At 35.4% G+C, this 10,181-nt stretch overlaps 1 protein-coding gene across 1 annotated transcript in view; it reads left to right on the top strand.

Annotated features, from left to right (window-relative positions):
* nell1 (neural EGFL like 1) overlaps positions 1-9,954 on the top strand; it is an 85,347-nt gene extending 75,393 nt beyond the window's left edge. The window contains exons 5-8 of the mRNA XM_015399443.1: positions 442-635; positions 6,275-6,451; positions 6,669-6,893; positions 9,319-9,954. Of these exons, the coding sequence (XP_015254929.1) occupies positions 442-635; positions 6,275-6,451; positions 6,669-6,893; positions 9,319-9,369 (647 nt within the window). The 3' untranslated portion in view covers positions 9,370-9,954. The remainder of the gene's footprint in view (positions 1-441; positions 636-6,274; positions 6,452-6,668; positions 6,894-9,318) is intronic.
* Positions 9,955-10,181: the final 227 nt, after the last annotated feature.

Below are 10,181 nucleotides of genomic sequence, written 5' to 3'. Positions count from 1 at the left end.
GTAACGAGATACATCTAAAAAAATGTTTTTCCTTTTTTTAGAAATCATAACCTAGTATGTAGATTTAATACATTTAGAGTAAGTAATTTATATCTTAATTTATTATAATTTTGATGATTATATGCTAGCGGTATTAAAACCCCAAATATTTTGTATTTGAGAAAGTTAAAATTAGTGTAAAGCTGATTTTTGGGTGCATGTAGGGTGATGCCATGATCAGCTGATTAACTTAGAACACCTGCAAATGTTCCCTGAGCCTTGAAAGCCTGCTACACACATACAAGTGTACAGGTTGCTGTGTAGCAGTCCTAATTTGATGTATATTGCATCCATCTGTACAGCTCCTCTTATTTTGAAATATCACATGCACAAATTATATTTGCATATTATAGCTATCAATCCTGTTTATTTATGTATGAGGCCTTATTTTCTGTCTTTCAGACATTGATGAGTGCATTTTGCAGACACACACCTGCTGGAACAATAGTGTTTGTGTGAACCTCCCAGGAGGCTATGACTGCATGTGCACATCTGGTCCAGGCTGCAGCGGTAACTGTCCACAAGAAGACGTTATAAGACGCAATGGAGAAGATTGGAGACCAACCTATGATCGTTGTGCTGTTTGCTCATGCAAGGTAAAGAAGCAAATGGATACAGTATCAATGTTTTCTTGTACAACTGATCTTTTTTTCTAAATAGGTGATTTAAATTTCTTTGTATAACTCATTATATTATGTGTGTTCAGCAGTATACAAAGAATGTCAAAATCTTAGGTTTCAAATTTCTTTTAATAAAACATAAAGGATATTGTATTTAGGTTAGCTGTTAGTTTACTTAAAAACCATCAGTTTACATTTATGTTTTTGTAGAGAGAGAGAGAGAGAGAGAGAGAGAGAGACTGATTTATTTCGTCATTTTGTATACGCGAGTGTATTTTTTTAAAGTCAGACCTTTAATAATTTACTACTATTTTAAAAGTCGATAGTGCAGATTTGTTTTATTGTGAGTCACCAGGAAGTCAACACATTTGGAGGCACATATTTTCAGACAGGGTAAAAGTTTGGTGCTGCTGTTTTTTTAGAAAGAAAGAAAGAGAGAAAGAGAGAGAGAGAGAGAGAGAGAGAGAGAGAGAGAGAGAGAGAGAAAGAAAGAAAGAAAGAAAGAAAGAAAGAGAAAGAAAGAAAGAAAGAAAGAGAAAGAAAGAAAGAAACAAAGAAAGAAACAAAGAAAGAAAGAAAGAAAGAAAGAAAGAAAGAAAGAAAAAAAGAAAGAAAGAAAACACTCTGTTTGAAAGTTACTGTTCTGATATCTCATAAAAGCTTACTGCACTTGCACATCCACCCTAACCCCTAAATTCCTCAATCACTATATACAGCAAGGACTTTATAGTGAACTCAGTCAACCTAGCGTTCAGACAGATGATCACTTCCCCGTTGGTCTACTGTGCGGTGCCTGTGCAATCTTTGTTATTAGTTGCCGCTGTCGGGTAGCAGCAGTCTATGGTGACAGCTGGATTCTGTGACAGCAAATCCCATAATGCTTTGCGAGGATAGCTCTCCTCCCTCTCTGGGATATATCAAGCATTCTGGGATATATCAAGCATTCTGGGATATATCTGTCTCTTCTGAGGCCTTTCTTCTCTTCTCATACATTTCGTAGACACTTTTTCTTTTACGAAACTCTGCCATTTTCAAAGTACCACGTTGAGAAAGATGAGCTTCAATGGCTGTCTGAAACTGTACCTCACCACAGATATACGCCTGAAAGTGCGCTTCTGCAGATCAAGATAGCTAACAGGACTAGCACATAGGATGGCCTTACCTAAACATATCACCAGAATGATTGACAACTAGGATGACCACTTATTTAGATGATCCACCTGGAAATAAAAGATCATCCTCTATACCTTTAACCAATAATTCAATCTGGAAGATTCTTCACCATTACAACTGATGATGTAACTGTTCCAGTCCCAGCCAATCATCCTAGGACCACACCTCCTCCGAAGCCAATCATCTTTCAGAATCCCCCACAGTTTAAGTGGATCATTTCATTTCAAGTGGAACGCATTGTCACTCTGTTTGAGAGACAACCTTGACTCTGTTAAGTAAGCAAAATCTTGAAAATTTATGCAGGAAAGTGTTGTCATTTTCCCATATATAAGTATTAATTTGGTTTCTTTAACAGAGGTAGCTACAAGTTTAACTCTTCCTAGTTGAAATGTATAGAATTCTAATTAATATATGTATTTTTCCAGTACAATTTATATCTTCATTCTGCACCATTCTAAATATTCTGTGGAGTTTTTTTTTTCAGAAATGTATTGTTTGGATGAAAAAGGTGCAGCTTTTTGACCCTTTAATCTTTGGATTTTCACATTGTTGTCAACGTAAAAAAGACTGCTGGTCAAATAAATCATGATCTGAATTTTTATCTTTAGTTAACCTGGCAAGCTAGATTAACTATGTCTAGTTTTCAGGATGAGTTTTACAGGTTATCACTCTGGGAATCCTATGATTTAAACTGTTCTAGGAAAGCAGGGACATTCGGCAGATGTTCTTGGCTAAGGGATACCCACTTAGCAAAGTTTGGTCAACAACAATAATAAAAAGCACCAAAGGCATCAGAAAAAACCTAAAATATACGCTTCAGTGCTCCTGCTGTTTCTCTTTCAAAAAATTAAATTGTGCATCCTGACAAAACCAATGTGATAGCAGCAGCTATATGTGCATTCTGTTGGGATTTTCTTGTTGACTGTACCCAGTTTGGGTCGATCTCAAATCTGAAGCTGGACAAGATGATGTCTAGTGTGTTTGAGAGTGCAAAACTACTGCAAGAACTTAGCTTGCAGGTAAGGTCAATTATTGTCAGTTCTAACCCAAATCTGCTAAACACCTCCTCTTAACTGGCAATAGCTAATATTTTCTATAGAGATCTGTGATCCAACCAAATAAATCAAGTGAAATATTTCTGTCTAACATCATAGAGATATACAGCCCCCACCCACGAGTTTATCATTGCATTACAGAGTGACAAATATTTGCAATAGCTTAATGACTTCTTTCTGTGCTCAGGAGTCATATTTAGGTAGAGCACAGTAGCTGCAGGAAAGTAAGATATTGATCACATTTGTCTTCAGAAAGGGAAGAGCCAGAGATTAAGATTTATATAAAACTGAGGAAAAAGTTGCTTGAACTAAAGTGATGGCTGGGAATAAGTGTTCCAAGGATGTCATACAATTTAAGATTTCCAACACATCACCTGTTAGTTTTCTACTCTGTGGTCCAAATGTAAAGACCTATTTCTGGTTGTAATGGCTTTGGAAATGATGCTTCTTTAAAATAGCTTTTCAGTCCGGGTATTTTATAATCATAAAATACATGTCACATTGCCCTACCATGTTGATTACCTACTTATCTGATCACTCTCACATTTCTGTAGCTGTATCTTATATATCAGGGGTTCTTAAAGTAGTAAAGAAACACAACATTTAATCATTTTACTAAGTTTACTTCTTTCTATCCAAAATATAGCAAACCAGTTAAGCATGAGAATAAGAAGCGCAAACAGCTAAACAAATTAATTACTCATGCTAATTCATCGTAGCCTTAAAAATATCTTTGCAACAGAGATTTTTTTGAGGTTGGTAAACAATAAATAATTGAAAGAAGGAATTCTGTAGTTTTTACTGTTTCAAATATTTAGTAGGGTTATCAGATTTTGAAGTCTGGCTTTGTTATTTAGCCTAACTTAAAGGTATACAGGATGATCTTTTATTTCCAGATGGATCATCTAAATAAGTGCTTCTCCTAATTGTCAATTCTTGTAATATGTTTATGTAAGGCGGTCCTCATGCTCGTCCCCATTTTCACTTAGTGGGAAAATTGCAAATCTTCTTTTTGGAAACTAAGTTTGTATGAATGATGCAAATAACTTTTAAACAGAGCATGCACGAGGAGAAATGGGCTTGTGCCTGCTCTTGTATGCATTTAATAGACGTACCCTCTTAGGAGTGGGTACAAGGTTGTGCATGTACTTTTTTTTTTTTTTAAGTGGAGAGGGCAGGTCTTTTAAAAAATTTGCGAAACTCCTCCACAACACCTTTAAAACTGGAATGAACTGTTATATTCTCGTTTACTATTCAATTTTAAGTTAAGAAATTGTGACTTAGAAATTAAATAAGAAAAGCAAAGTTTATCTATATCAGTTGACTGAATTTTAAGCACCAATGGATCTTATAGTGTGTTTTTCTTTTTTCCTTCTTTATGAAGAAAGTTTTAATTCTACTGTGCTACTCTCAGCATGGTGGTTCTTGGACACCAAGTACATAAAACAAATGTGTCCTAGAGCTCTGCTATAGATTGTAAGTGTTAAACAACTTTACTAAACATTAGCTTGTAGAAGTATTTAGCACTTGAACTTTTATAACTTTTTGTCTTAACACAATTCTTAGCCTCTGTGTATTTTTATTTCGATATTATCATCTATCATGGAGTTGTTTATAATTCTAAGGTTGCGATTTTGACCTTAGAGTATTTACACTTTAGAGTATTTATCCTCAGCTTGAACTATTTAGCAAAAAAGAATAAAAAAACTTGTCATTTCCTTAATGTGCAAAGCTAATAGACAAATTAAAAAAACTTCGCTGGTGTAACTGCAGACATGTCAGTTTATTTAGGAAGAGTATTGTCAGGGAGGCCAAATGGATCTAAATGGCAAACTTCAGTAAAAACCTATGCAAAGTAATTATAATGAGAATAAAATGAAGGCAGGTTGATACAATTTAAATATGTTCCAAAGAGCAAAGACAGCAAGATGACACCGATGTCAAACTTTTAACAGAGTAAAGAGAGATACACAATATGCACACTATATTATTTTACATATCCAATATTCACTTCATTATGATTTTATAGACTACTTCCTCTGTCCCAAGAAATTCAAATAAAATATACTTTTAGAATCAAGAGGAGAAATACAAAAAAAATAGGTTGAACGGTTTAGATATTTTCTTAATTTTAAAATTGTTTTCTAAAACCTTTAAATAGGACACACTAAGACCCTATGATGTATTATAATCATTAAGCTTAGCATGCAAAAAAACAACAACTTGTAAAATAAAATCTTTAAAAGACCTTAGGCTAAAAAAAAAAATAAAAAAATTAAAGAAAATTATCAAAATGATCAAATAGATAATTCGGGTTTTTTTTTTTTTTATCCTTTCTTATTAAGGTTGTTGTGGACAAGTGTTTCCACAATTTTCGCCAACACAGCTATACAGGCTTCATATGCAGGAAGTCTCACTTCTCTAAGTGTTTCACTAAGAGGTGCTTTCCATATATGGTCAGGGCTCTAACTGTAAAGACCAAGGCCATCAGAAATGGCACCACGTAACAGAGCAGTTACCATAGCAGGGCAATATGGATCCATAAAACCCTCACCCTGTCCTGGCCTTTTAATGACATGCAAAGTGTTTTTAGGGCCATCGTACATTTTCTAACGGCTTTTTTATGTAACAGTTTTACATCTATGTAACAAAATCTTCCTGGTGCCAGACAGGGCCGGCTGTGCGCAGTAAAATGGATCATAAAATGTTCTTTTTCCAGGTAAAGCCGGACAGTTGTAGCCGGCGATTCAGGGACAAATGAAAGTTGAAGTTCAGAATGATTTAGATGCTTTTGACATAAATAAAAAAAAGTAATTTTTTTTTTTATCATTGCTTCACTAAAAATCACCTTTGTCTGATTTAACAGCGAGGAAAAAAGCAGTATATATACAGTATATCAGCCAGAAAGAAAATGAGAAAAAAAAAAAGAATAACAACTTTTTAAAATTATTTTTGAAGTATGTAGTTTATTATTTTGAAAAATCCATCCATCCCTTTTCTGTTATGCTTAATCCCAATTGGGACCGCAAGGTGTGGTACACCCTGGACAGGTCGGCAGTCCATCACAGGGCAAAACGGAGACAAACAGGACAAGCCGGAGTACCTGGAGAGACCCCACGCATGCTCGCGGGAGAACATGCTAACTCAATGCAGAAAGACCCCAGGCCGGGAATCGAACCCAAAACCTTCTTGCAGTAGCTCATTTTGACAAATTTAGATATAAATCTATTTCTATGTGGATTTTACTCATTAATTAGTTTAAAGAGTCCAAGTACTTTATTTTTTGGTCATTTATTTTCAGTTTCATATTGTATGTAAATATCTGCCATGTGTTGCATTCAGAACTGTATTAATATGGATGTTACCACTATAACCCTTGTTGCACAGGATGGACAGACCTTTTGCAGGAGGAGACCCTGTGACTGTGCAGACCCAGATGAGGACCTGTTTTGCTGTCGTAGTTGTGACAACAGGCCGAGCAGTCAGTGTCTTGACCAGAGCGGACGAACGCTGTACCGCAGTGGAGCGTCTTGGCTGTACGGTTGCCAGCAGTGTCGCTGCTTGGTGTGTATATAAGACAACATGTATATGATTTACAGAACATATTAAGGTTCTGAATGTGTGCATCTTTCATTTAAATATATAATAAATATATATCCTGATATCATTCACTAATATTCTGTTCATCTGTCTGTGAAGGCTAAGATAATTGCCTAATTTCTAATAGAAGAATGTCATTTTATCTTTTTCCTTTCTTTTAAACTTGTCCGTGTCTCTGCAGGAAGGGGAGGTTGATTGCTGGCCTTTAGTTTGTCCCGTATTATTGTGCGAGTACACGGCAGTGGCAGAGGGGGAATGTTGCCCACGCTGTGTCACAGACCCCTGCTTGGCTGACAACCTGTCCTACGACATTCGGCAGACATGCATGGACCCCGCAGGCGTCACTCGCCTCAGTGGGGACACATGGCATATGCCCAAGTCACCCTGCACTGTCTGCAAGTGTAAGGTAGGTCAATGCATCAGCAATTACCATGCAGCTCCTTTTCAAACCCAAAAAACAAAATGTTTTAAAGGATGACAAGGTTTTTACAACTTATAATCCTTCTGAATGTGATACATTTTAAAGTTAAACTTGTTTTAGTAATGCTGCCAAACAGATCTGCCCCCTGCCACATAATGACTACATTACAAACAATTTCCATTTAACTACGTTCAGTTATTTTCCTGTTCACATAAAGCAAAGCCATTATACCCTAGCCACTTGCTTACTTCTGTGCTTACTGTGTTGTTATAGATTATTCTGTGTTAAAAGAGCGGCGTAGTCAATGTGTCTCATTGCCATTTGAGAGGGAAAAAGCTACTAATGTCAAGCTAGAGCCAATATTGCTCTATTTAGCAAGATAAAATGTCTTCATATAACGATAAACTAAACTGAGTGTGAAACAGTTTTTCTATTAAGTATTGAATATTTTTTCCTCTAGAGAAAAAAAAATCTAGTTTTGTATAAACAGGCGCTTTTAATTTTTTCTCAGTTTTGTATTAAGAATACAGTAACATACAGATTTCCGCATTCACTACAACCAAAGTTGAAAAGGCAAAGTAATCTTGACCTGCTGAACCAAAATAACACAAAAAACAAATTAATAAATCAGAAAATAGTCAAGATCTATTCTTAATTCTAATCCCTCCACTACATAATTTTAGTTCCATAAAATTTGTCTGCTTTGAATCCTATAAGAATTTTACTTTGTTCAAACATTAAAAAACATAAACAAACAGTGATGCTCTCTGCTTTTTAGGTCTGAAAACACATTGACATAATTCATTTTTTTCCAGTCACTTCTTGTTTTTTGTTGCAGATAACTGTTTTAGATTAGATTTAGATCAAAAAAATCTTAACAAATCTTAACTGAACTTGTTTAACATACATCTTGGATGCATAGCCATCTTTGTCTACTCAGACTAAATGATTTGCATACCTTCAAATTACCAAGAAAAAAATCTGGAGGCTATCATCCGTACTCTCAAGGCATACTTGTCTGTTCTTAAGGGCTATACTGAAAAGGCATTCAGGTTTTATGAAAAGATTCTTGCAACCTCTCAGGAGTCTTTGTCAGTTCTGAGGGCTTTCACTAAAGCAACTTGTAGTTGGAGCGCTGCTGTATTCAAGCACATGGAGGCTCATCTTAAGTAGAACATTCTGAGTCAGATGCAAATCACTGACCCACCTGTTAGTGTCCTTGGTCTTTGTTTGGTGTGACTAATAACTAAAATTATAATTTCTATATAACTTTAAAACTTTGCTTGGATGTTTCATCTACAAGTCAAAATACTTTTTTTACAGAGTCATTTCATTCTTACAGTAGTTATCTTATTTCTTACGCTTTAAGTCTATGAATATAGATATCGTCTTTGCCATCTACTTACAGTAAAGAGATAGACCAGTTTGGTGTTACTTATAACCCCTCTTGCAATTTCATAATTTCTTCCTCTAAAACACTGCATTGAAAGGCAGAAATCAGTCTCTTCAAATAAAAGCTATTGATTGAATAGGAAATGCAACTTAAAGGAATAAAAAAAAATATCCTCGGTTTAATATTTCCAAAAAATCAAGGAATACAAATACTTTAAAAGTAAAGAAAGGGGCCCGATTTAAGATATCAACCAAGAAAACCTAACTAGGGATTACTGTACATGCAAACATTCTCCTGATAATGAACTAAAAATGCAAAGAAAATTAGCCCACTAAATACTAAGTCAAACATGCATAACTAAAATTAGGAAACAAATTCAAGCCAACATATGATAACTACACAGCAAAATGGTAAAATTAAAGCACAAAACAAAATACAAAGATTTTTACCAATCATTAAAATGGAGTCCTTTGCTTCCATCAGACAGACGTACTTCTCCACTGCCTAGTGTTGCATTAGAAAAGATCTTCATCCATTTCTTTCAATCTCAGCAAAGAAGGAAGATCTTTAATGATCCAGAAAACATGGGCTGTTTACTAAATGTCAGCAAAGGACAGCTATAAACCAGTGTGCTGGTATGAAAGAAACTATTCAGTTAATACTAACACAGAGAAATCACAGAAGAAACCCCAACATTGTCTTTTGAATAAATTTGAACACAACATAATACTTTTATGACTAATGGTATTGTGTTTGTCTCAACCTTGGATAAGTGGATAATTGATATTAATGCTCATCACAGAATGCCAGCAGTTCAGGCAATGGGATGTGTTCTTCATCTACAAGGCTGTTGATGTTAAATTCGGAGTTACCATCTCCATAACATAAAAAATTTAGTCTTCTTAGGTAGCAATGCTTCACTGTCTGTACTTAATAATAAACATGTATAATGAATAGCAAGTATGCATTATTTAATGCCCTTTCTACTGTCTTGTCTTGTCATGCTGTGTTGTTCAGAACGGGAAGGTGTGTTGCTCTGTGGATCTCGACTGCCTTCAGAACAATTGATACCCTTCCCTTTTCTCCTCCTCTCACAACGGGACTGTCACACGGCCTCCTCCATCAGACAAATTTCCCTCTGGATTCATAAGAGAGACTCGCACAAGAACAAGTGCATGACAGTGTGTGCACAGGAAACACACACCGGACAGACTTTGGGTGTCGAAGTGGCACCTTTGCGCCACAAATCTGATGATGAGCAGCGAGCAAGTATGTGTGACTCAGGAGAAGACTGAGGTCATCGTCACGCTAAGTCAGTGTGTAGTGTTTGTGTCTTTCTGTTTGTCTTTTTTCTTTTTTTACTTTAATGTCTTAAGAAAATGCGTGCAAACTTAACCAACCAAACAAGGGCACCAGCTGATCACATGCTTTAGTGCTCCATCCCTCTATATTTCCTGATTTTTGGCTCACTTTCACTTGGTCATCTTAAGAAAGATGTCACAAAACGTATATTACTGTTGTAACAAAAACAATCCGTTAATTTTCAATCTTTTGTCTTAGAGAAAAGGTGTTGTTTTAGTACAATATAATATTACATAGGATCAGTCCAGCACTAAGATTTCCTGCTGATGGCTTTCCAAATTGGGAAATATTCTTTTATGCAAAGTAATAAAAAAAAAAACACTTTAGACATTGCTAAACTTCTTTTAAAAACATAAAAAGATTGTGATATGGAGGTCAAAACTTCCTCATACACCCATAGTCTCCATTCTCAGATTTTTTTGTTCCATCTTTCCATCTTAGAAAATGTACTGTATTCCATGTATTGCACACATATTTTTTCCTCCTGCAATTTCCTTTTTTTTTTTTTTTGGTTGGCA

The sequence above is a fragment of the Cyprinodon variegatus genome, unplaced genomic scaffold (assembly GCF_000732505.1).
Source record: "Cyprinodon variegatus isolate N-32 unplaced genomic scaffold, C_variegatus-1.0 Scaffold1013, whole genome shotgun sequence".
Classification (NCBI taxonomy): domain Eukaryota; kingdom Metazoa; phylum Chordata; class Actinopteri; order Cyprinodontiformes; family Cyprinodontidae; genus Cyprinodon; species Cyprinodon variegatus.
Note: the sequence above shows the minus strand (reverse complement) of the source record. Positions and strands in the feature narration are given on the sequence as shown.